Raw genomic sequence first — 26,927 nt, 5'->3', positions numbered from 1 at the left:
AACAAAGTGTTTTAGTGAATTTATTATTCTTTGTTTTTGCAGATGATTTAGTAAACTAAAATAATTAAATTTTTTTTTTTTTTTTTATCTAGCCTATTTCTGTGTCCCACTGCTGAGCAAAGGCCTCTCCCCTAGATTTCCAGTCCCCTCGGTCGCTTGCTGCTTCCGGCCAATCTTCCAGGAACGCGTCTATGTCGTCCCGCCATCTCCGTTTGGGCCTTCCCCGTTGCCGCCGACCATCTTGTGGCACCCACTTCGTGGCTATATTAGCCCATCTCTCAGGGTGCATCAATTAAATTAATTTATATAAATAATACTTATATAGATAAATCAACAAACAGGCTCGGAACAGATACTCGTGCTTGTCACACAATTTTCGAAGGATTAGGAAAGGATTCGAACCCACCACACGCGGCGCTACGGTTATTGCGGCGATGTGACCACTTTAACCATTGCGCCTAAAGTTCAGTAAGTATGATGACAAAGATAAAAGTCTATCAGGAAGATAATATTAATTAAGATTTTAAAAATAAAATATTAAAATGATTAAATAATATACTTATACTTCTTTTGTTTCATTTCCAACCCTTATTTAATTTTGTAGCTCAAATTGAAGAGTGCAGATAAACTGAAGACACATTGCGGCTTTTAAAGAATTACCAAAAATAAATACAATACATTACATATAAACATAATATAAACGTAATGTTTAACTAACTTCATGTTAACCAAAAACTTAATGTATGTACAGTGTACACGCATATATTTTGAACAACTAAACCAAATTGTATAATTACTTTTTTAATATCTTAGCAGGCTGTCGGGACAAGGTTTATTTAGGTTTCGTGGGATTTCAATTCCCGTGCGAATGGAATCAACGGGATAAAGTTGCACTATACCTGTACTAAGTCGGGCCGAGCCTTAAGTTTATATTAATACGTCAAGGGTTTGAAAATGTAATAGTGTGCCTATATTTTGTTTATGAAGGGAGTCATGTAGAAGTGAGAAATACACGATTATTCATCACACAAATAAACTGTTTACATGAAACAAAATCTGCGGAAGGGCTATAATTAATCCTCATTCATTTCATTGATCCTAACATTATAGTATGACTATATACTCCCTAGCATAGGCGACAGAAAGACTGGATTCGATCGGGAACACTCGGGCATTTCCGTAGCCACTTCGTTTTTGGCCTCGCCACAATAATAATATTCTTCGCAGTAGCTTTTCAACCGGCAGACTATCCGCATATGTCCCATGTTTTTAAGTAAATAGAAGTAAATAGCATATTTTCGTGAGTTATAAACGAAATAATATTGAAAAGTGGTGTTGATTAAACCCCGGTAAGTCCGGCGGGATTATTTTCATCGCCATTCACACGTTCGAATTCGTTTTCATTCATGTAATGTTGTTTCGTTCATTCTTTTTCATAGCTTCATTCATTCAGCCGGAGTACGGAGCAAAGTAGGCGGAAAATTTGAATTTTCACGAAACAAAGAACCTGCTACAACTGATTAATATTAGATCGGGGAAAAAGTCTTTTCGCATTATAGTATGTATGAACTTGTAATAAAATCTCTTTGGCTTAAAGAATCACAAATAAGTACACGGTAATATATTGTAAAACACCTCTAAATAAATACATCAATACAAGGTTATAAAATGCGCTACACCGCTTGTTCTTTATCAAGATATGCAAAGGAAAGTGACCTTTGTAAATGGCTTCTAAACTTGACCTCCAATTCCCATGAACTTGACCTTTCCCATGGTTTCCAACTACTGATTATGCTATTTCACCCTCCATAGATTCATTTACATAACTCATAATTATTATATCATCAATCATGGATATGGAAACTGTGTGAAATAATTGAATTTGTATGCATGCGAAGTTGTTATTTTCTTTTGTCTTTTTTTTAATATGTTTTATGTTAAAATCGGTTTGAAGGCTTTTGAATAAGCGTCGGAAAGTAAATCTATAAGAAAAAATAAAATATAGTAAAATTGCAACATTGATACCTTATAACAACAACAAATTAAGTTTATAAAGCCGTTTACCGTATCACAAACGATTTGAAGAAGAGCTTTAACGGACCCGTAACCACAAACAAACAGGCAGGTTAGGAACTTTTGACGAGGGCTTTTTATAGATGGGTGACCGTTAAGTGATATTTGAGCTGAGTTTTTTTCGTCTTTTATATAAATTTGTGGTTCTCAGTTTACATTATTTATTATAACAGACGGTTATGAAAGAAAAAGGCTTGCATAACTTTGACACTAGGTTGACTAATTTATTACACGAAAAAGATTCGAGGAATCCGGCTTGCATAACTTTAACACTTCTTCTTCTTACTACTTTTTTGGCACCTTTGAGGCACCAGTAGCCGGTTGCGCTCACCGGTCGGTAAACCATCTGTGGGTTAAGCAACCTTTGGCGCGGTCATTCCGTAGATGGGTGACCGCATAGTGGTATTTAAACTGGGTGTCTCCGTGCTTCGGTAGGCACGTAAAAAATTGGTCCCGGTTGTTGCCAATCAAGATAACAGTCGATTAGCCACGTCAAAGACCTTTGGGCGGTTTGAACAACTTTGACACTAGGTTGACCACCAACCATACGATAAGAAGAACTTTGTCACTAGGTTAACCATTATATAATAGAGATTGGAGGAATCAGGTTACTGTGACGTCACAACGGAGCTCGTAGCATAGTTTTACACTATGAGTCATCTGGCGCCGTGAAGTCTGGATACTTTAAATCGATAGTACATGGCTTATACTCTACTTTAGAGAGCTTCATCTGCAAGGTTCGCGTTCGAGGTATACAAAACTCAAAATTTTGAACTAGTGAATGAATTAGTGACTCGGAACAGCTGACACTTTTACACCTACTTTATTTAACAAATACACAGAATTATTAATTATAACCTAGATCAATTGTGCATGCTGGGTCTCTACTCCTGCTAAGTTGACAAATATCAGCGAAACAACTTTCTTTCGTATAAAACTTCCTCAGCTTTGCTCGTATATTTGCTGACTGAATAATAACAAGAAAAAAAAATACATTTCAAAGACTTAAAGGTGACAGACAATTTCATAGTTCGCTTCAATTGAGACACCTTATACATATTATGTTCATCAAATGAACGGAAAAAGCGTTATGTCACGACAACCTTGATGCAGCATTTTTATTAAGCTGTCATGCCATCCTAGCTTAATAAATATATTAAGCTAGGATGGCATGACAGCCACTGACTTTGATTGAATGGCATCGTTTTACTAGGAGTAACAGTACCGCAATTCTCTACCACTATCAACCACAGTCAACCGGCTAGCTATTGAAAAAAATTGCGAAATAAAAAGTTCAGCGCCTCTAGCGGGCGTCGTAAGAACTATTTGGGCAGTATTTGTTGTCAACTGAAAAAGTGATACGCATCTGTAAAACGACGTGACAAAGTGATCTCGCGTGCGCATGTTGAGCGGAGGAGCAAGTCAAGCAGGAGGAAGTCTCCCTTCCTCATCTCCGGCTTGCCTTAGTTGGCTGGTTGGACTACGTTTGTTAAACGGCTTGCAACTTCGACTTTGTGCCGATAAAATTAATTCATTGTATCATTAAAGTTGCTTTTCATTATCTTTAATTTTTTAATTATTTCATAATATTCTTATTTCATAATATTTTTGTTTAGGAATTATGTGGTATTTACTTTGAATGAAACGATTATTATTGCTCGCAATCTATGTAAACTATATCTATGAAACTGAGCCTATGCGTAACTTAAACAACTTTGACACTAGGTTAACCACTTACATAAAAATACAATCCTGTTGACCTTTGACCAACAATCTTTCTTTGTGTTATATTTATTATTATTTTGCGTATCATTTTGAACCTTATTTTTATTAGTATTAAGTTTTTTATTAATTATACTGCTGTTCGAAGACTATTTCAAACGTAAATATAAGTTGGGTACTCACTAGCGAGCTGTAACCATAACCTTTACAATTAATTGTAACCAAAGTTCTTAGCGTGATTCGGGAACCCCGTGTGAGTGACTAATAGTAGTGATTGTAATTTTCAAATTATATTCTCCAAACTGGACCTAGTTCTTCTGGATAAAATAAATTGTCTTGGCCAACTTGGCGGGGCTCCCGTGCCCCCAAATACGACGCTGGCTTTGGACTATAATATTCAGCAAAAAATGTACAAACGAAATTAAGTATGCAAGCTTTTGACTTGTGAATTTTTATAAGAAGTAAGACAGTAACAATTGTATATTGTTTTTATCGTCTCATCGAGTAGTACTTTAAAAATCTTAAGGGTGAGACTAAACCCTAATACCTGGTTATGAAATCGGTTACAGCCCGCTAGTGAGTACCCGGCTTTATAACAATTATTATGTTTCAGGTCAAAATGGTTGTACCAATGGAAAACTTACGTGGCATCCATTTCTTAGAAGCCGGCTGTTACATCGTCGGCTGTTTAGAAATGGTAAGATATTTCATATTTTTATAACGGCTTGTTAAGAGCAGTGGTTAACGTTGTCACCTTGCCGCAATAACCTTAGAGCCGTGTGTGGTGGGTTCGGATCCCACTCGGGACATATCTCTGTGTGATGATCACGACTACCTGTTTTTACCATAGAACAAGCTCTACTTAGTTTGGAAGCAGATGACCGTGTGTGTGTGTGTTGTCCAATAATATTAATTTAAATATGTGATATTATTTTACTGTTGCGTACTTTTTCAACAAATTTCAACCCCTTGCCGCAGCAACTAAAGTGCATTTGAATTGTTAAAATCTTGATACTTAATAGTGGGGATTGCAGAAATGTATGTAATCACCTTAATGGTTAACTATTACGGTGATTACACTACAAACACAAATTCATAGTAAATGTCGCTATCGAAATTATAATCGAGGCGTCTGAGCTACAACTTATTACGGATTTTTTTCTTTTCAGCTTCGCAGTGTCGCATGGTTGGTCTGGTTTGCAGCGTATATATGGGTTTACCCAATGTTGCTATTGATTCCTATCTTCTTACTCATCATATTAATGGAAGTTCTGAGTTTAGTTAGCAGTGTTATGCTACATATTGGTTTGGTTAAGGTAAGCTCGTTCAATAATTAATGTCAACTGTTTTATGTTTCGCTTCATAAGTAAAGTGACTTTACACCGAAGTCACCCGTTTCAGTGACTTAAACAATTCAAAGGCTACCAAAAGTAACAATCGTAAGTTTTCGATACATTAGTAGTGTAAAAGTGTATCAAAATTTATTTCAATGAAGTGAGTTATGTCGAAACTATAACAGCACGGTGAATCGGCTCACCGGCTTTAATGTAAGTCGACTACGTTTCACATAACAATATGCAAAGAAACACTTATATTAGACAAAATGGGGGTTGCACATTAAAATATCTAACTACAATGCGTTACAATTGATTCCTTAAAATGGCGATCGTTAGCAAAAAATCTCAATTTTTCTTATTACTTGACATTTATGATGCATATATATTCGCTTAGCCTTTGTTCCAAACTATGTTGGAGTCGGCTTCCAGTCTCACCGGATGCAGCTGAATACCAGTGTTTTACATGGAGCGACTGCCTATCTGACCTCCACAACCCAGTTACTTAGGTATTAACACGATAATACCCTTCGGTAAGACTGGTTGTCAGACTTTCAAGCTCCTGACTACTGTTAACGACTGTCAAAGATCTTCGAAAATGACAGCCGGGACCCACAATTTAACGTGCCTTCCGAAACACGGAGAAACTCGATATGTTTAGGATGGTCACCCATCCACGGAACAACCTCGGCAAGCGTAGCTTAACCTCAGAGATCGATCCGTGCGGCTGTTGTAAACTAAGCCACGAGCTCTCTTCATTTATGATGCATATTTTTCTATTTTCAGAACAGATCCGGCTTCGTTCTGGGCTTCCTTCTGTTTGGTTTATTCAACTTTGTGTACATCCTTATCTACGTTATAGTAGCGTTGGCTTTCGACTACACCGCAATATTGATATGTAGTAAGCCCTATTTATGTATTGGTTGGATGATAGGTATGTACTAACAATCACTACTTGAAACAAACGTTGCTTTCATCTCAGCGGGAGTATAAGTTTTTTTTTAATTTGGTTTGATTGCTGTTTTATTAATTTTAATTACTTAATCATGCATTTATGTTGTTTTGTGTTAATACTGTGTTTTTAAATTACTATCATCTTTTTTTACAGTTTTTCAGTAGCTTTCACACTGTATAGCGCGGCGACAGACTTCAACGCCTATTAAACTGCACAAGCCTTTTGTGTGCCACTCTTAACATTATACGAAAAAGATTGATCAGCGCCCCTTGTGTGATTTGCACGGACTATTTTCTATAAGTAATATTAAATGTCAACTACTAAGACTTGCAAGTCAATAGTAAAGACAATAGAAATCATTTTCAGCTATTTTATTCAAAAATATATATGCCAATCGGATCAGCGCCTCTCGCGGAAGGCATAGGAACTATTTTTGCAGTACATTTTAAATGTTAAGCTCTCGTCATTCAATAGAACCGGCTGTAGAAGTCGTAAACATTTCCTAAGAAATTTCTCTTTATTTTTTTTCTATTAAATACCTTATTATGTATTAATAAAATACGAGCATTACGTGTTTGATATATTTATTGACAGAGAATGCCAAATCGTTATATATTTAATATATGGCATCTACCATAGAGTAGAAGGAGTTTAGGTGGAGTTTAGGTTCACCACATTTCTCCCCTCCTAACCTCTTAGCTGTTCTGCTGAATATAAGATGCAGCCAACACCTGGTTGAGGTGTCGGCGCCAGACATCGCCGTTGTCGGTGCGGATCTCATAATGAAGTCGGCCTAGACGTCTTGTGATAGTACCAAACTGCCAATGGTGCTTAGCACTCGTGTAGTCACGGGCCTGTACTCGTTCGCCGACTTCCAACTGTCTGACCTTGATCTCTTGATGTTTCGATGTAGTTTTTTTATGGGTGTTTCTAAACATGCAGTGTAATGCTGTTCGAACTTCTCTTCCAAACATTAACTGATAAGGTGTCTGACCATTCAAGTTTGGTGTCCGTCTGAGGCGAGTTTTTACCATGACAAGTTTCTCTTGAAGATTACCCCTTTCTCCCTCTAAGCTTCGTAAGATTCTCTTGACTGTTTGTACGTATCGTTCAGCTTGTCCATTGGTTGCAGGGTGGTATGGAGCAGAGGTTTTGTGCGAAATCATACAGTCTTTTAGAAATTTTTCGAACTCTCCCGATACGAATTGTCGGCCATTGTCTGAGACAAGGAGTAGAGGTGTTCCATAGGTGCAAAATAGTTCTTTCAATTTTTGGATGCACCAAGAGCTTGTCGTTGATTTAGTAGGTATAATCTCTGTCCATTTCGAAAATGCGTCTACAACTATTAAAAGATAGTATCCGTAAACAGGTCCGGCAAAATCAATATGAAGCCTTTGCCAGGGGCCCTTTGGGTGTTCCCAGTGGTGTAGTGGTGCTTTCTCTGGTTCATTTTGTTGTAATCTACATGTTCTACAGGACTTAACTTTTGTTTCGATATCATTGTCAATTCCTTTCCAGTATACAAAACTGCGGGCCAATAGCTTCATTTTCACAATGCCCGGGTGACCGAGGTGTAGTTCGTCCAGCACTCGTTCGCGTAATGTTTTTGGGATTAAGACTCGCGTTCCTCTTAGTATACATCCATCTTGTAAAGTAAATTCATTATCATTGTAACCGAGCGTTTTAAGTGATCGGCCAGTTTGTAATGCGAGTACTAATGGTGTATAATCGGAATCAATAATTGTCTCTTTCGCTATGATATTTGGGTTGACATCAATGGTATGTATTTGTTGAAGTTGAAAGCTGTAATTCTGGTCCATTTTGTTTGCCTTTGTGTTTTCTACTGGGAACCTGGATAGGTAATCTGCATTTGAGTTGTTAGGCGAAGTTCTGTATTCAATGTTGTAGTCAAATCCAGATAAGAAATGAGCGTAGTGGAATAATCGCATTGTACTCATTGCTGGTAACGTTTGATGTGGATGGAAAATTATTGTCAGTGGTTTATGGTCTGTCACTAGGATAAATTTTCTACCGTAACAATAATAAAAGAACTTCTTCAATCCCCAGTATATGGCAGTAGCTTCTTTGTCAATTTGGCTGTACTTCTTCTCGCTATCCGATAGTGTTCTGGAAGCGAATGCTATCGGTCTTTCTGATCCATCTGGGAGTCTATGTGATAGTACTGCTCCGATTCCCAGTGGAGATGCGTCTGTTGCAAGAACCAAGGGCCTCTTGGGATCAAAATGTATAAGTACTCTTTCGCTTAGAATTTCTTTTTTAATGTGTATAAAGCTCTGTTCGCATTCTGTAGACCATCGAAAACTAGATTCTTTCTTGAGTAAGTTGTTCAGTGGATTCGTGATCGATGATAGGTTGGGTATAAATTTGTTGTAAAAATTTGCCATTCCAAGAAATGTCCTCAATTCTGCGGTGTTGACTGGGCGTTCTGTTTTAATTATTGCGTTAATCTTTTCTCTGTTTTTGTGTAGACCTTCTTTGTCGATAGTGTGTCCCAAATAGTCGATGCTTGTTTTGAAAAAGTGGCACTTATTTTTGTTTACTCGTAAGTTACTTTCTTTTAGTTTGTCTAACACGAGCTTAAGTCTCTGTAGTAATTGTTCTTTGTTGATGCCTTGAATGATAATGTCATCAAAGAAACATTTTACACCTTCGAGATCTTGAAGGAGTTTATCCATAAATTTCTGCCAAAGGCTCGGCGCGACCTTAACGCCGAACATTAGGCGGTTCACCTTAAAAGTGCCTCGATGCGTACTTAGTGTTTGTAGCATTGCGCTTTCTTCATCCATTGTCATGTTGAGATATGCCTGGGTGATGTCGAGTGTACAGAATAGTTTACCTCCGTTCATCTCTGCAAATATATCTTCTATCATAGGTATTGGATATTGTTCATCTTGTATGACTTTATTTAGTGTAACTTTATAATCAGCGCACAATCGGATACTCCCATTCGGTTTGACAACTGGTACCACTGGAGTACCCCAATCAGAGTGGTCGACTTTCGTGATGACACCCTGTTTGCATAGTCGCTCGATCTCTTCATCCACTTTGGTTTTTAAAGCGTACGGTATTCTACGTGGTTTGATAAAAATTGGTCTTGTGTTTTCTTGTAGATTTAAGTGTCCTCTGTAATTGGGTATTTCGCCTAAGTCGGATCGAAATACTGATGTCTTGTAAAGTTCCAAAAGCTGGTCTAATTCTAGATTTTCGGATTGCTGTAAGGTTTTTATATCTGCTAAATTTAGAGTTTCGAGTTCTTTCATCCAACTCCGGCCAAAAACGGGGTCAACGTTGTTGTTGATGAGGTATAATTTACCGTGGAATTCTTTTCCTTGGCATCTGCATTGAACGTATGCAACACCTGCAGGTTCGATTACTTCGCCGGTATATGTTTTGAGTTTTATATTAGTTTTAAAGATTCTTTTGCCGATTTTCAATTTTCTGTAGTCTCGTAATGACATAGAAGTAAGTGTGGCTCCAGTGTCAAATTCCATTTTCATCTTCATCGCTTATCGCTGAGTCGTTTAATTGATTTATATCCGGTGTAGTCTTACTGGGCTTCGCATCTGAGCGCCGTTGTAGACACACACTAGCTAAGTGTCCGACCTTCTTGCATTTATAGCATGTTATGTTTATAGCGCTACATTTCTTGGTTTCGTGATTTAAACCACAGCGGAAACATTTCCCTTTTAAATCTCTTGGTGTGATTCCTCTAAAAGGAGATTTTTTTGAATTATTGTAGGAATCAGTGGAAATTTTATTGATATTGTCACTACTTGGTTGTTCATTCGGAAGCATTGATGTATTTTCTGCTTTACTCATTTCAATAGATGTTGCAATCTGTGTCAGGTGTTTAAATGTACATACTGTTCGGTCTTGTAAAATTTTTGTACGTGCGTCGCTATCTTTCAATCCTCTTATGAGTTGAAGAGATAAAAAGCTTTCTGAAATGTTTTTCTGGCAGTGTTGACATTTAAATTCGCAGTTGGTAGTGAGCTTTTTTAAATCTGCGGCGTATTGCGCTACTGTTTCATCCGATTTTTGAGTTCTCGATATAAATTTATGTTGTAGAACCCATTTGCTAGGTTTTGGGTCTAAGTAGTCGTCAAGTGTTTCAGTAATTTCGTTAAATGTCTTATTCAATGGTTCGTCTGGTGCTATTAAATCACATAATTTTTCATGGAGTTCTGGTGATAATGTAGACAGAAGAATATTTGTCTTCATGTGGGGCTCAGTAATTTCATTAAGTCTAAAGTACACTTCCAGACGTTTTTTAAAGTTATTGAACGTTTCTGATTCATGTAAAGGATTAAATTGTATTTTTGGTATAATCTTATGGTATTGGTATATTCTATGTTGGTCTTCCTGTCGCTGACCTTGAATAATGGTTTTTTTTGTTAAAAGTTTTGATACTAAAATAGTGTGAAGTTCTTCGAATTCGTAGCCGTAATTTTGTTCGTGTAAATACGCTGTTTCATCGTTATCATCTATGGTTTTGTTTTCTATCTTCTCTTGTAACTCTCGCAGTGCTGTTATGGTGTCCTTCAAGGCTGCGGAGCGAGCGGTGATGTCCTCGTCAGACATCGTCGCCCTCTGCTCGATGTAGGTATCGAGTCTGGTGAGCATCCCACGTAGGGTGCTCCGTTTTTTACGTAGCTTTTCCATTTAGGTTCAGTTTTTTTCCTCGTCGCCAATATTATGTATTAATAAAATACGAGCATTACGTGTTTGATATATTTATTGACAGAGAATGCCAAATCGTTATATATTTAATATATGGCATCTACCATAGAGTAGAAGGAGTTTAGGTGGAGTTTAGGTTCACCACATACCTGTAGAACATCATTGAGTTGGTTTAAATAAGATTGCAGATTTTTCGAGCACTGAAATGACTATGATTATACTGCTTGCTCTATCGCAAATCGGGATTATTAATGTTAAAAGAAAATATTAATAATATTTTCTTTCCATTATTTTCAGCTTACCGTCTCTTCATACTCTCAATTGTCGGGGGTTATTATATGAAGAGTGAAGACCCACCAGAAATACCTGTATAGTTTTATATACGTAGAGAATTAGCCTGAAATAATGCGTACAATTGCAATAATTATTTTTAATGTTATACAGATATTTATATCGTTGTTAGTGATTGTTAATGAGCGACTTACGTGCAGCTTTGTGATAAAATTATATTTTTTAATTAAACTAGTCAATTTTATCTTTTTCTTTTATATTAGCGGCTTCCTAGTAAGCCGCTAAAACCTGTGACATAAAAGACAATGAAGAAATGAATATTTTACGAATTTAGGAGAAACAAAGTAAAATCGAATCGAATTTTTACGCTCACTAAGTTGCTAATCAAGTTAGCGAATGCAAGGGCCTAATATTATTTTACTTACGAGTATAGTTAAATATTCGAGCGACTTCGTATCCGACATAACCTTATTTCAGCACCACAAAACATTATTAAATGATGTGATGCAATTGCTTCAATGTAAAGAAGTTTTGAAAGTACGGAGTTTTTCAGCGACTTCTGTAGTTGACTGTATCTCGGATGTCGACAGTGTAAAAAGGTAAGAAAACTAAGTTAATTTAATTTTCATTTCTAAACAGTTTGCTGTCGTTATTTATATTCAATTGGAATGCTTTATTAAAACTATTCAGTTTATTTTTATTTTATTAAGCATGTTTTATGGCTCTTAAATAATCCTATTTTTTGTTTATTTTAACTTAGTGTCAAAGTTGTGCCCGATGACTTTTAAATGAATTTAGATAAGCGATGACTAATAGAGCACAAGTCTAAATGTAGGTAATTAGATTTAGGAAGCGAAGGACGGACTTTTTAAAGCCACTAAAATTAATTCAATAATATTTTATTGTTCAGTTAGTTACAGAGCTTGATGTAAGACTGTTTTAAATTCTAATTTATTGCTAATCCTGACAAACACGTGTATGGGTGGCCAGTAGCTCGATTTTCTACTACAATCGACTACCGAAAACCGGCTTGTCATCGAGAAATTTTGTATAAAAATCAGATCAGCGCCTCTGACGGGCGTCGTAGGAACAATTTTAGCAGTACATTCTAAATGTCAAATTTTCGATACTCGACAGTACCGACTGTCCAGAATCGCGCTACTGTTCGTTACAGAGATTTATGTAAGACTGTTTTCAATTCTAATTTATTGCTAATCGTGACAAAACAATGTATAGGTCGCCTGGTATGACTATGTAGTCGCATCCTGTTATAAGAAATTCGCGGCGGTGCGGTGGCGCCACTGATAACTAAATGCTTAAGTTGCGTCTTTAGCTCTCCCATGGTACAAGTTTGGGAATGTAAGTAGGTGCTCCTTAAAGCACTCACTCACTTACTCTGATAATAATATTACATGATTATTTCATTAAAATGATCAATGATTTTTGTTTCTGCGTTCCTGCTTTTTAAATTTTGATTGCCACCGTGACGCAGTGGTTTAGGTCACCAAGCCGATGCCACCGAGTCGTGGGTTCGATTCCCGCAGGAAAAAAATATTTGTGCGATCCATGAATAGTTGTTTTGGTAATAATTGGTCTGGTTTTACTATGTGTCCGTTGTTTGTATGTTTTTAAAGTCCCCGCGACACAAGAGCAATTCTTAGTGCGGGAGTTGTCTTTAATAAAAAAAAAAAGATAAATATAGACATGGTTAGACGAACCATGTGCCCAAAAAGTGAACAAAAAATGTAATGGTCCAAAAGGTCAAGTTTTAATAAGTTCTTATAATAATAGTTTTTTTATATAAATTACTGTGTTTCAGACCACAATGGATTTGGATTGGAAAAAGTTCATACCACAAAAATGTTGCTTTTGTATCGATCTAGAAATAGGAGCGTTTATCATTGGCTATTTGGAATTGGTAAGGCACATTCATTTATTTTTCAAGCGGAATCTCGAAACCTTCATGCCTAAAATTTGTTTAATACATCTATTGAGGGCATGCAAAGCCCCAACCCGCACTTGGGCAGCGTGGTGGCCTCAAGGCCTAACCCCTCCCTCTTTACGGGAGGAAACCCTTGCCCAGCAGTGGGACAGTAATGGGTTAAATTTATTTATATTATTATAAAATTTAGAAACAAATTTGTTAAAAACTAATGTCCGAAATTGTTTTGTTATCGTGCTACAGAATTTTGTATAACGTTATATAACTGTAGCTCAATTCTCTATTACTACCGACAACCGATTTGTCATCGAGAAATTTTGTATGAAAATCTGATAAGCGCCTCTGACGGGCTTCGTAGAAACTTTTTTGGTAGTACATTCTAAATGTCAAAATTTCGATAGCTAGCCGGTTGTCGGTAGTCGATAGTGGTAGAGAATCGAGGTACTGCTGTGTGGGAGCACCTTAATACCTGCCTCCTCTTGGGAAAAGACCCTTGCCCAGAAGTGAGACAGTGATGGGTGATACTAGTGTATATTTGTCCACAGATTATCAGCGTCACATGGCTGGCCTGGCCGCTGTATGCGATATACTGGGGAGACGCAATGATGCTTGTTAGTTTCTTTGCCCTACTTGCTGTTATAATACTGAGTACTGTAAGCATTACGGCTAGTATGTATCTACTGGATGGTTTGCGCAAGGTGAGTTTTCTTACGTGAATTTAAACATTGATCGTAATACTATGGTATTTTAACTGCTTTAATGGGTAGTTTGCTTTCTTGTTAGTATCAAAAGGCAAAAATTAAAAGTAATGATACTTTAATGTTGTCGTACATATTTATCTGCTTATATCTAAAAATGAATTGCCAAATGTTGCTAAGCGCGTAACTCAAGAACAGCTGAACCGATGTCAATATTTTCTTTTTTATATCCTTAAAGGTCGAGGATGGATCCTACGAAAATGAAAAAATGCAAGACAAAAAAATTAATAAATAGAATCAACTGTTAGGCGGTACAAAGCTGACCGGGTTAGCTAGTTTAATCATAAAAAATTGAAATCTTAATATGGACTTGCTCATCGGGCAAGGCAAAGCTATTCTATTTTCTTTTAACCCACCGGTTTTTAATTAAAAAAAAAAACATTTTTTAGAATTGCAAATTTTAAAATGAAAGCTACTTATCCGCAAGAAAATCTTACTATTGTGGGGACACAGTAAGTGTAATCATATACCTACTTGGCCACTATAAACAAAGTCCTGCACCGTTGGCTGGTTTCAATGAAACTGTCGCCATAGCCGCAATCGGCCAGGACGATTGTGTAGTAACGTTACATTTATACCCAAACCTCAACTTTATTTATTGTTTTCAGCGCAAACGCGATTACATACTGTACTACCTCTGTATATCAGTATTTAATTTCGTATATGTGGTCTACGTTATTTGTCTGATCTTCGACTTTCAAGAGTGGATCATGGTATCAGGTATTATTGCGACTATGGGTATGTATTCATTTTGTTTCTTATTCTTGTCCTTATCCCCGGCACAACATGTTTTCGATCTGAAACTATTAAATATTTCAAACTGGTACGAATTAATAGCTATTGAAGACCAAGCTTTATTAAGATTCTTATGCCTTCTACTATACTGATTTGAGCTATAAATACATAAGCTATAGAGTATTTAATCAAAAAGTAATATAAAAATACTGCATACTGCTATTGATTTTTATCGTAGAATTACATAAATGTCATTAAGTTTTTTTTTTGAGAATTATAAGACCTTGTCTAGAGGAGGCGAATTCACCGCAAGTCGATTCGCGCGATGTCATTTGCTCGTTACCGATACTAGACGCACATATACATTGCGTCCACAAGCTTCGCGCGAGTTCAAAATATGCGCGAAGCTTTCCTTGTAGACAGAACGTTCGCGCGAAAGAATCGCAGCGAATAGGCTTCTTCTGGATAAGGTTTTACTGTGTAACTTTATCAGCAAATAATATATTAGGTCGTGAAAAAGTCTTTTCGCATTATAGTATGTATGAACTTGTAATAAAATCTCTTTGGCTTCAAGAATCACAAATACGGTTCATTAAGTTTCTTTTAATGAACTCGTGAGGTACCCAAATATCTAGCTTTTTGTGTAGAGAAAGGATTTTATTACAAGTTCATATATACTATAATGCGAAAAGACTTTTTCCCCGACCAAATATATTAAAAGATTTTTGTATGAAGCAAGTTTCTGCTTCGGGCTTTTATACATTGTTGTGATGTATTTTTTGTTTTCAGTATACCGGCTCTACTTCTTCACAATCATCGTCTGTTATTATGTGACAATGAATTCACCAGACATAGCCCCTCTAAATACTGTGTCATAAAAAACAAGTCTATATCAATTAAGACAAAATTAAACCTATTATCGAAATTCGTATACAAAATTTATTTTTCCAAATTATCATAGGTAAAGAAATTATTATTAAAATTAATGTTATAAGTTAATAGTTTACGATAGATACTTAAAAAAAAGTTGAACTAAGTAGTAATAAAGATTTTGGCTACCATTTTTCAAGGTCAGTCATAATAATTATATATTAATATTATTTATTTTGGTTAAACATACGTGTGTTAAACATATACATATATTGGCTTAGCCTTTGTTCCAAACTATATTGAAGTCGGCTTCCAGTCTCACCGGATGCAGCTGGATACCATTGTTTTACATGGAGCGACTGCCTATCTGACCTCCACAACCCAATACCTGGGATATAACACGATACCCTTCGGTTAGACTGGTTGTCAGACTTTCAAGCTTTTGACTACACTGTTAATGTCCGTCAAAGATCTTTGAAAATGACAGCCGGGACCCACAATTTAACGTGCCTTCCGAAGAACGGGGGAACTCGATACGTGTGTAAAACATAATTTTCTTTAACGTGGTTAACCTTGTGTCAAAGTTTCATAGAGTTACTCAGCACGGAGACTCTCAGCTCCAATAGGTAGTACGGTGTGATGATGATGTGATGATAACCTCGCGGTATCTAAAATCATGTTAATACTTATATAATATCATTTCAGTATTCATTTACTGCCACATCAGTTCATGTACCAATTGCGTTATATTTAGTTACGAACAATTATATAGGATATAGTTACGTAGGTTCTAATCACACACGGTACAAAAATTTCTGCGATCCACAAATAGTTGTTTCGGGTCTTGTTGTACTTTGTGTCCGTTGTTTATACGGGTATAATTACATGTTTGAAGTGTCAACGAATGCAGCCAGATTTGCAATTATTGTCGTTTCAGGGCAATATGGGACCTGAATGGAAAGCAGTTGCGCTGGAAAAGTGTTGTTATTGTATTGATTTAGAAATTGGATGTTATATCATCGGTTACCTGGAAGTGGTAAGCAAGATACTATATGCATTTTATTCATACCTACTAGTAAATATTTACATTTCGACACCTTCAGCGCATAAGGTCGTTACACCTTTTTTTATCGAAAATCCATTTTTGACTCTTTAAAACATGACTGTTTGTCTGTTATAGTCAAACACCGGTTACCGGTGGTATGGTATGATAAGATATATGAATGTGAATGAATGGAAGGGAAGTTTGCAAGTAGAAAGTTTGTTTTTAAATGCAATTTTCTTTGGTCTATGTAAGGCACAATTTAATCTATACTAATACTAATATTATAAAGCTGAAGAGTTTGTTTGTTTGTTTGTTTGAACGCGCTAATCTCAGGAACTACTGGTCCGATTTGAAAAATTCTTTCAGTGTTAGATAGCCCATTTATCGAGGAAGGCTATAAGCTGAATAACATCACGCTACGGTCATTAGAAGCGGAGAAGCAACAAAAAATGTTACAAAAACGGGGAAAATTTTGACTCATTCTTTTCGGTGACGCAAGCGAAGTTGCGCGGGTCAGCTAGTGTATTATATGTATTAACTTATTGTTTTTTCAGATCATCGGCTTCGTGGCATTCGGCCTGTTTTGTTTTTGGATTCATTTAGAAGGGCCATTTATATTTTTTGGAATTTACTATCTCATTCTTATACTTGGAATGATTGTAGCAAACTGTTGTACTGGTTGTAACTTGCTAGCTGGAATGTATAAGGTAAGAGTATATGTGAATCTTAGGACTATATAGCAATCGCTTTAGAAATTATAATATTTTCTTTTGGTGACTAAAACATCACTGAATTATTTGACTATCTCTGTGGCGGAGTGGTTAGGGTCGCCACGCAGCTACCGTTGGGACGGGATGTCGTGGGTTCAATTCTCTACTAGGAACTGTTATTGGTGCGATAACGCGGACAAAACTGTATCAAAGGGCTAATCTTAAACAGCATTGCGAAGTGTATTTTTGGATTTCAATTTTCTAGAATATTTTTCCCTACCTATAGCTAAATATACACCTATTTTATTGTGCAAGCATTTTTTGACGAATTGATAAGATGAGAAGAGAAAATAAATACTTAGAACAGTTTTTTTTTGTGTACTTACTCACAAGACGACAAAAGAAATATAATATATATTATAGATATTTAATGACAAAATTATGTGAACAAAAGAGACGATTTTTAAAATAAGTAGGTATGTACATACCTAGTTTGTTCTTAAGTTCTTCTGTCTGTCAGTCGTTTGCTGCGAAATATTTGTAATATTTTATTTTGTTTATTTCAGCGCAAACGTGAATACATACATGGTTACCTTTACTACTGGCTGTTTAACCTAATGTATGTCTCCTACGGGATATATTTCTTCTACTGGGCCGTCGTTCACAGCGTTCAGATCATGGCTTTAGTCGTTGCCGTCCAATTAGGTATGTATCATATACATGTCTTATTTATTCCAGTATCGTTCCACTTGTTCCACCAATCTGCACTTGGCCAGCGTGGTGGACTTATACACTAACCCTTCCCTCATTATGGGAGGAGATCTACCCTGCAGTGGAAAACTAATGGGTTTAATTTATTTTATATTGACTGTTCCACTACTAGGAATTTTCGTTAAGCCGAAGTTTGCTTTATACTATTCATAAATAAATTTAACCCATGAATGTCTGCTGGGCAAGGGTCTCCTCCCGTAATGAGGGAAGTGTTATACCTTGAATCCACCACGCTGGCCAGGTACGGGTTGGGGACTTTGCATGCCCTCAATAAATGTATAAACAAATTTTAGGCATGCAAGTTTTCCTCACGATGTTTTCCTTCACCGTTGGAGCATGTGATAATTATTTCTAATACACACATAACTTCGGAGAGAGAGAGGTGTGATACCTCAGGTTCGAAGCGTCAACCACTTGCGTGGGAGATGCAAGTTTAGACCACTTGCCTAGCACTTTTCTTATTTAATTTTAATTACAAAATTAATTGAATATAATAATTATTATTTATTTAATGATTGATAGAAATAAAATTATATTGCTACGATAACCTTCATCTTATACGAGTTGTATATCAATAGATAGTTTGTCTTATAATATATCTCATTATTGAATATTGAATCGCATATTTTCATATAAATCTATGTTGTCGTTATGTTTCAGTGTACCGACTCTACTTTCTCGCGATTGTGTGGAGTTATTATATCAGAATGGAAGTACAGGAAGGAACACCACTGAATAATTTACCTTAAGACACTATTTAACTAAACTGTTGGACTTCCAATTATTTAATCTATACTAATATTATAAAGCTGAAGAGTTTGTTTGTTTGTTTGAACGCGCTAATCACTGGAACGACTGGTCCGATTTGAAAAAATCTTTCAGTCTTAGATAGTCCATTTATCGAGGAAGGCTATAGGCTATATATCATCACGCTACGACCAATAGGAGCAGAGTAACAGTAAGAAATGTTACAAAAACGGGGAAAATTACGACTCATTTTCTCTTATGTGACGCAACCGAAGTGGCGCGGGTCAGCTAGTAGATTAATAAATTGAAACAAGACAATAATCAAAGTTATATAATCTTCTAATTAATCTTAAAATATAGTTGTGATTTACAAATTATAATGTTTCATCTAATACATATATTACGTGGACACGTTTTAGAAATACTCTTTGACTGTTCAAATATAACTTTAAGAGATAAATATTTTAATTATAACGATATGTTATATGTTCATTATTTTATTTTGAATAACCTTAAGTCAAAGTTTTTGCGACATCTTATTTACTACTAGGACAAGTGATAAAGTCTGCCAACCTAATAGCTCTCTATTAGCTTGGTATGTACAATTTATGTAGATCATAGTCAATAATTATTAAGTGTGTCATCAAAATAAAGTAAGTAGCTGTATTAAATAGGCTACCATCAGCTGCATCCATCTGCCGGTCAATAATGTACTTTATTCAGAATTTGAAGACAAGATACTTCACTAACCCCCGGTTTCTGAGGTACATTTAGCGGTAATTGATCTATTCAATAGCGTTAAAATTCATTTAAAAAAACGCTATCGAATAAATAAACTATCGCTAAATGTACTCAGAAACCGGGCATAAGTCATAGTTATTTCTAATATTTACGTTTAATGCTTAACGTTTAATTTTTTACATACTTTTGTTTACTGTGGTTAACCTAGTGTCAAAGTTTCGTAATTTACAGTGACTTTTATGTAGTCTCATAGCACGGAGACTCTATGTTGATGTAATTATAACCTGACGGCATCAAAAATCATATTATTATATATTATTTCAGTATTCATTAGCTGCCACATCAGTTCATGAACCGATTGCGTTATAGTTTTGAATATTTATACAAAATATAGTTCGTTTAAGGGCACGATGAAAATATTTGTGTGATCCACAAATAGTTGTTTTGGGTCTGGTTGTACTTTGTGTCTGTTGTTTGTATGTTTGTAAATCTATGCGACGCAAGAGCAATCTCTAATGCAACAGTTGTTCTTTGAAATTCAATTTACATTTTCTGATTTACGGTTCAGATAAAAATAAGTGTCAACGAATGAAGCCAGAGCTGCAATTAATGTCGTTTCAGGGCGAAATGGAATCTGTATGGAAAAAAGTTGCACTGGCAAAGTGTTGTTATTGTATTGATCTAGAAATTGGGTGTTTTATCATCGGTTATCTGGAAATGGTAAGTAAGCTATATTACAAGTTAGTAAGATATCTTATCTTTGCCTTCGAAACTGGCTCTAAATTGACGGTTATGATAGTCAAAGGTTAGTCATGTATACAATAATATGCCATCAAAAACATTCTGTAACAATCCCAAGTCTCGCTGTTTATTCTCTCTGCCGTAAAAAGTTGTGAGATCTATGTAATACCAAGTCGATTAATCTATTGAGTCTCTACTTAAAGAACTTTCTGTCTTAAGTTATTACATAAGTTATTATCATGCCAATATAAGATATTTTACGTTTATAACAAATTACATTATAATATTATATATAATATAACTTAAATAATCTACTCTACAACCAATATAATCATGTATTAGTATATCCCAGTTCTGACGTACTGGACCTATGCATAGTATGCACCTAGTGCATGATTTGACTATTTTGATAGTCGAAGAGCAGAGCAGAAGTTAAGTTTATATTATTTAGTTGTAGAATAATATCTGTTTTATTATAATTATGGGATCATATCGATTATATCTTGCATAAGTTCAGGTGCGTAGTACTCGTTACAAGATGTATGAATGTGAATGAAGCAAAGGGAAGTTTGTAAGGAGGGAGTTGGTTTTAAATGGAAATTTCTTACGTCTGTCTATTTCTATATGCTAGTAATAACTAATTATTTTTCCAGGTCGTCAGCTTCGTGGCATTCGGCCTGTTTTGTTATTGGATTGTTTTAGTAGGCCCAATGATATTGTTTGGATTTTTTTATGTCCTTGTTATATTTGGACTGATTGTAGGAAACTGTTGTACTGGTTTAAACCTACTTGCTGGATTGTATAAGGTATGTTTATATGTGAATCTTAAGACTACAATTATAGCAAGTGCTGTAGAAATGATAATATTTTATTTGGATGACTTAAAAAACTATTTAATAATTTGACTGCCCCCGTGCTGTCCCTATGCTACTAGTGTCGTGAGATCGTGGGTTCGATTCCCACATGGAGCAATTATTAGTGCAATCCACAAAACACGGGGCAAGCCGAGTCAAAAGGCTGATCTTAGACAGTATTACAATCTGTATTTTTAGACTTCAAGTTCCTGAAAGTAATTATTTTGTTTCTATTACTATTTAAGATTTCACTTATATCCAAAAATGTTGACTCCAAAAAAAAAATTGAATGACAAAATGATGTGAGCGGAAGAGCATTTTTTCTGAATAATTTGTCAGTTTCTATGTCCCCATGCTTAGCAAATTTCTCCCTTGAATTTTCAGTCTGTCGTTTATAGCGAAATAAATTAATATTGTAATTTGTTTATTTCAGCGCAAACGTGAATACATATATGGTTACCTTTACTGCTGGTTATTTAACCTCATCTATATTAGCTATACGATTTACGTTTTCTACTGGGCCGTCGTGCACAGCGTTCCGATCATGGCTTCAGTATTTGCAGTCCAGTTAGGTATGTATCATATACATAATATTGATTTTTTTTCAGTACTGTTCCACTTAGCAGTGGAACAATATAATATATACATATATCAGCTTAGCCTTTCCTCCATGCTATGTTGGAGTCGGCTTCCAGTCTCACCGAATGCAGCTGGATACCAGTGTTTTACATGGAGCCACTGCCTATCTGACCTCCAAAACCCAATTACCTGGGTTATAACTATAACACGATACCTTTCAGTAAGACTGGTTGTCAGACTTTCAAGCTTCTGACTACTGTTAACGACTGTCAAAGATCTTCGAAAATGACAGCCGGGACCCACAATTTAACGTGCCTTCTAAAACACGGAGGAACTCAGCATGTATAAGATGGTCACCCATCCACAGAACAAGCTCGGCAAGCGTGGCTTAACCTCAGAGATCGATAAGTGCTACTGTTGTTAACTGAGCCACGAGCTCCTCTTCAGCAGTGGAACAGTACTGATGTATGTATATTAGATATGTAGGTAAACCCCAGCGGGTTTTTAGTGAAACCAAAGTTTGCTTTATACTTTCAAGAAATAAATTAAACCTAATACTGCCCGACTGCTGAGCAAGGATCTCCTCCCTCCTGGGATGATTCCTTGGGTCTTTGGGCGAGGTGCAAGTTTAGACTCGACTTTAATATAAACGCTATTTGTTTATGAATCCGTATTATAATATTCTATTTACACCTTATATCATATATTTTTTTATTATTTTTCAGTGTGCCGACTCTACTTTCTTGCTATTGTCTGTAGTTATTACATCAGAATGGATGTACAGGAAGAAATACCACTGAATAATTTACCTTAAGACGCTGTTAGCTAAACTATTGGACTTCTAAGTGTTTAATAGATTCATAATAATATATTGAAACGAGACAATAATGAAGTTAAATAAGTATTATATAATCTCTTAATTAATCTTTAAATGTAGTTGTGATTTACACATTATAACGTTTCATCTAATACGTAAGTACGTAACATCAATGTTTTATGAAAAATCTTTGACTATTCAAATATAGCTTTAAAAGTTAACTGTTTCATTATTATTTTTTTGTTAATCTAGTAATTGATTTTACTTCTCACAATATAAAAAAGAAATATTTCTATTGGCATATATGTATATACTTTTTAATTTGCATTTTATATCTAATGATATATGTACAAAGGAAAAATATTACAATATCATATAATTAAAATAAGGTATCATAAAATATCTCCGCATCGCCGACCTCGGGTAGTGTGCCCTTAAAATGGCAGCATTGTCAGAACAAACCTTGTTAACCTAGTGTCAAAGTTCCACCATGACGACACCTTCATCTTTCTTAGCTCACTAACAACTAGCAAAAGTAAAATCGTGTATAACTACCAACAACGATAAACTCAACTCAAATATTTGCCGAGCCCACCGCTCGTTTAATGTGTAACGTTTGATCTTTTAAATATTTTTCTTTAATGAGGTTCGTAATTTACAGTGACTTGTATGTTGTTACTTAGCACGGACTCTCAGCTTGAGCAGGTAGTACGATGTGACAATAGCCGCCTTTACACACACACTATATCGCACGTTCTTAGGAGCGTACAGTATTACGCGCGGGAAAGCAGCGCGCTCTTCGATCGCGATTTTCTTCGTAGGCGCGGACAGATAAGCGCGGCGCGTGGTCTATTCTTTCCCCTTACAGCGCGCTCTTTCACGCGCAATTGTAGTTTCATGCGCGACAGAGAGATTTCGTAGTAGGATAGTTGGATTTGTGCGATCCACAAATAATTGTTACGGGTCTGGTTGTACTTTGTGCCCGTTGTTTGTATGTTTGTAAGTCTCCGCGACACAAGTGCAATTCTTAGTGCGTGAGTTGTCTTTTTTAAATGTAAATACATCATAATGTGCATAAATAAATGTACACATTTAAGTGTCAACAAATGAAGTGAAAACTGCAATTAATATCGTTTCAGGACAAAATGAGTAGAGAATCTGAATGGAAGGCTGTTGCGCTGGAAAAGTGTTGTTATTGTATTGATCTAGAAATTGGGTGCTATATCATCGCTTTTCTGGAAATGGTAAGCAAACTAATATACATTAAACGTAAACATAAACGCGACTGAGCACCTATTTTGATAGTCGTAGTGCAGGGCAGAATTTAAATTTATATTATTTAGTTGTACGATAAAATAATAAATTAATTTAACCCATTAAATGTCCCACTGCTGGGCAAGGGTCTCCTCCCGTAATGAGGGAGGGGTTAAGCCTTAAGTCCACCACGCTGGCCAAGTGCGGGTTGGAGACTTAGCATGCCCTCAATAAATGTATTAAACAATCTTTTAGGCATGCAAGGTTTCCTCACGATGTTTTCCGTCACCGTTGGAGCATGTGATAATTATTTCTAACACACAAATAACTTCGAAAAGTCATTCAGCCCCAGGTTCGAGCCTGAGACCACTTGCGTGGGAGGTATCAACTTATACCTAACTAATTATAATTATGGGATCACATCGGTGTCTTGCAAAATGTTCAGGTGCGTAGTACTCGTTACTGATGTATGAATGTGAATGAAGCAAGAGAAGTTTATAAGGAGAGAGTTTGTTTTTAATTGAGACTATTTGGTATCCGTTCATTTTTAGAAAAAAAAACCCGAATATTATGTACTAGTTTTTACCTGTGACTTCGTCTGCCATTTTCCCCTGGGAATGCGTCATTTTCCCGGGGTAAAATGTCCTATTTCGGGTATCAAAATATCTCCATACCAAATTTCATGCAAATTGGTTCAGTACTTTAGGCGTGATTGAGTAACAGACAGACAGACAGAGTTACTTTCGCATTTATAATATTAGTATGGATTAATGTACTTAATAACTAATTTATTTTTCCAGATTCTCAGCATCGTGTCATTTGGTTTGATGTGTTATTGGCTTCGTTTAGACCCAATGATCATATGGTTATTGTTTTATCTCCTCATAATATTTGGAATGATTATAACAAACTGTTGTACAGGTTTGAACTTGCTAGTTGGATTGTGTAAGGTAAGTCTCTATTTGTGTGTTATAGAGTATATAGCAATCGTTTTAGGAATTTTAGTAGTTTAATTGAGTGACTAAAACATCACTGAATAATAATAAGTACCATTTTTAATCTTCAAGCTCCTTAAAATATTAAATTTTTCTCTATAGCTAAATATTTTTTTATGTGCTAGCATCGAGCTTAAATCATCAATGTTTTATACACTTATTTTTATATTCAAGAAAAAGATAACAGTGATTTACAAAATGTGAGTGAAATAGAGGATTTTTTTAAATTATGCACCTATTTCTGTGTCCCTAAGAAAAGACCTCTCCTTCAAATTTCCAGTATAATCTAATATTGTCATTTCTTTATTCCAGCGCAAACGTAAAATTATACATTGCTACTTCTGGTGCTGGCTAATTAACTTTTTCTGTTTCGCCTACGGGGTTTATTTTTTCTACTGGACCCTCGTTCACAGCGTTAAGATCATGGCTTTAGTTGTTGCTGTCCAGTTAGGTATGTATCATATACATATATATTTATTTTACTCCAGTAGCTCGATTCTTTACTACTATAGACTACCGACAACCGACCTAGCTGTCATCGATAAATTTTGCATGAAAATCTGATGAGCGTCTCTGCCGGGCGTCGGAAGAAATATTTTGGCAGTACATTCTAAATGTTAAAATTTCGATAGCTAGCCGATTGTCGGTAGTCGATAGAGAATCGAGGTACTGTACTGTTCCACTACTAGGAATCTTCGTTAAGCCGAAGTTTCTTTTAAACTAAGTAGGATTAAGTAAATGAAACCCAATACTGTCAGACTGCTGGGCAAGGGTCTCCTCCTTCCTGGGATGAGACCTTGGGTCCACCATGATGCTGGCCGTGCAGGGGACTAAGCATTCCTTCAAAAACGATGTTAAACAACTCTTCACTCTTGTGTATTTGAAATAATTATCACTTGCTCTAACGGAGAAGTAAAACATCGTGAGGAAACCTTGCATGCCTAAAAATTTGTTTAATACATTTATTGAGGGTATGTGAAGTCCCCAACCCGCACTTGGCCAGCGTGGTGGACTCAAGGCCTAACCTCTCTCCCTCGTTTGGGAGGACACCCTTGCCCTGCAGTGGGACAGTAATGGGTTAAAAAAGAACTTTTAGACTCGCAAGATTTCATCATAATAATAAACAAAATTTCGAAGAGTCATTGAAGTATTGCTTCAGGCTCGAACCATCTGTCTCTTATGAATATAATATATTATGTTGTCGTTATGTTTCAGTGTACCGACTCTACTTTCTGGCGATTGTGTGGAGTTATTATATCAGAATGGAAGTACAGGAAGAAACACCACTCAATAATTTACCTTAAGACACTATTTAACAAAACTGGACTTCCAAATTTTAATAAATAATAGATTTATAAATTGATACGAGACAATAATTAAAATGGTATAATCTTCTAATCAATCTTAAAATATAATGTTTTATCTAATGCATACGTAATTGCGTCAACACGTTTTAGAAAAAATCTTTAACTTTTCAAATAATATATAACTTTAAAGAATAACTGTGTCATTATTTTTAACCTTGTGTCAAAGTTATTTAGAATGGTCATTACCTTGGAATTTCAATTTGGTGGAAATACAAGTGTGCAGTTTGCGCTACAAATTTTTGACGCTGTCATTTTATGGTTCCGTTCCTCTCGCGGTGGAATTCGGGTTTTAGTGTTGTAAAAACTCAGCTCAAATATTACAGTTGCATGGGTTTACATAATAATAGACTGGTGGCGATATGGAAACATGCGTTAAGATCCTATTAAATAAATAAATTTATTCATTTTTGTCCCATTGCTTGACAAGCCCACAAAAATAAGACAGGCTTTGTAATGTGTGTATTAGAAATAATTATCACATGCTCCAACGGTGAAGGAAAACATCGTGAGGAAACCTTGCATGCCTAAAATTTGTTTAACACATTTATTGAGGGCATGCAAAGTCCCCAACCCGCACTTGGCCAGCGTGGTGGACTCAAGGCCTAACCCCCCCCTCATTAAGGGAGGAGACCCTTGCCCAGCAGTGGGACATTAATGGGTTAAGTTTAATTTAATTGTAATCACACACGTTGGATTAATCATAGTTGAGATCATTGCCTCTCTTTAATAACTATTTAAAAGAAACTCTTAGGTATGTGGAGCTTCTTCGTAGTTTGGACAAGTGATAGTTATTACTAAAATCTATATGTATGTCACGCAAATAGTACTTGAGATACGCCTTGAAAAGGTTAAGCTAAAAGTATTATAGATATATTAGGACAACAATTTCTATTTTACACGTTTACCGACACTTATGCAATTTGAG

The 26,927-nt window shown here is 35.9% G+C and overlaps 2 protein-coding genes across 7 annotated transcripts; both read left to right on the top strand.

The window, feature by feature from the left end:
* Positions 1-1,216: 1,216 nt before the first annotated feature.
* Positions 1,217-20,010, top strand: LOC142977046 (uncharacterized). Of its 6 annotated transcripts, none has more exons than XM_076120727.1 (13): positions 1,217-1,349; positions 4,409-4,492; positions 4,965-5,111; positions 5,916-6,063; positions 11,083-11,675; positions 12,896-12,994; positions 13,564-13,716; positions 14,385-14,514; positions 15,301-15,472; positions 16,319-16,417; positions 16,981-17,133; positions 17,703-17,841; positions 18,568-20,010. In XM_076120727.1, exons 10-13 carry the CDS (start codon positions 16,325-16,327, stop codon positions 18,654-18,656), a joined length of 474 nt encoding a protein of 157 aa, XP_075976842.1. In that variant the 5' UTR covers positions 1,217-1,349; positions 4,409-4,492; positions 4,965-5,111; positions 5,916-6,063; positions 11,083-11,675; positions 12,896-12,994; positions 13,564-13,716; positions 14,385-14,514; positions 15,301-15,472; positions 16,319-16,324; the 3' UTR covers positions 18,657-20,010. The 6 variants fall into 5 exon arrangements, with proteins under 6 accessions (XP_075976842.1, XP_075976845.1, XP_075976841.1 ...); XM_076120726.1 differs by having other exon boundaries at positions 5,921-6,063; positions 14,385-15,472; XM_076120725.1 differs by having other exon boundaries at positions 14,385-15,472.
* Positions 20,011-20,688: 678 nt separating this feature from the next.
* LOC142977047 (uncharacterized) lies at positions 20,689-26,128 on the top strand. Its single transcript, XM_076120732.1, has 7 exons — positions 20,689-20,942; positions 21,424-21,562; positions 22,295-22,545; positions 23,526-23,630; positions 24,441-24,590; positions 24,948-25,086; positions 25,851-26,128. Exons 4-7 carry the CDS (start codon positions 23,532-23,534, stop codon positions 25,937-25,939), a joined length of 477 nt encoding a protein of 158 aa, XP_075976847.1. The 5' UTR covers positions 20,689-20,942; positions 21,424-21,562; positions 22,295-22,545; positions 23,526-23,531; the 3' UTR covers positions 25,940-26,128.
* Positions 26,129-26,927: the final 799 nt, after the last annotated feature.

The sequence above is a fragment of the Anticarsia gemmatalis genome, chromosome 12, assembly GCF_050436995.1.
Source record: "Anticarsia gemmatalis isolate Benzon Research Colony breed Stoneville strain chromosome 12, ilAntGemm2 primary, whole genome shotgun sequence".
Taxonomy (NCBI): Eukaryota; Metazoa; Arthropoda; class Insecta; order Lepidoptera; family Erebidae; genus Anticarsia; species Anticarsia gemmatalis.
Note: the sequence above shows the minus strand (reverse complement) of the source record. Positions and strands in the feature narration are given on the sequence as shown.

Bases quoted from the DNA above. Each gene is read 5' to 3' on its own strand.
- LOC142977046 (XM_076120726.1), top strand. From the start codon at position 12,902: ATGGATTTGGATTGGAAAAAGTTCATACCACAAAAATGTTGCTTTTGT. The intron at 12,995-13,563 runs GTAAGGCACATT...ATTTGTCCACAG, and splicing joins TCATTGGCTATTTGGAATTG to ATTATCAGCGTCACATGGCT. The intron at 13,717-14,384 runs GTGAGTTTTCTT...TATTGTTTTCAG, and splicing joins TACTGGATGGTTTGCGCAAG to CGCAAACGCGATTACATACT.
- LOC142977047 (XM_076120732.1), top strand. From the start codon at position 23,532: ATGAGTAGAGAATCTGAATGGAAGGCTGTTGCGCTGGAAAAGTGTTGT. The intron at 24,591-24,947 runs GTAAGTCTCTAT...TCTTTATTCCAG, and splicing joins TGCTAGTTGGATTGTGTAAG to CGCAAACGTAAAATTATACA. The intron at 25,087-25,850 runs GTATGTATCATA...GTTATGTTTCAG, and splicing joins AGTTGTTGCTGTCCAGTTAG to TGTACCGACTCTACTTTCTG.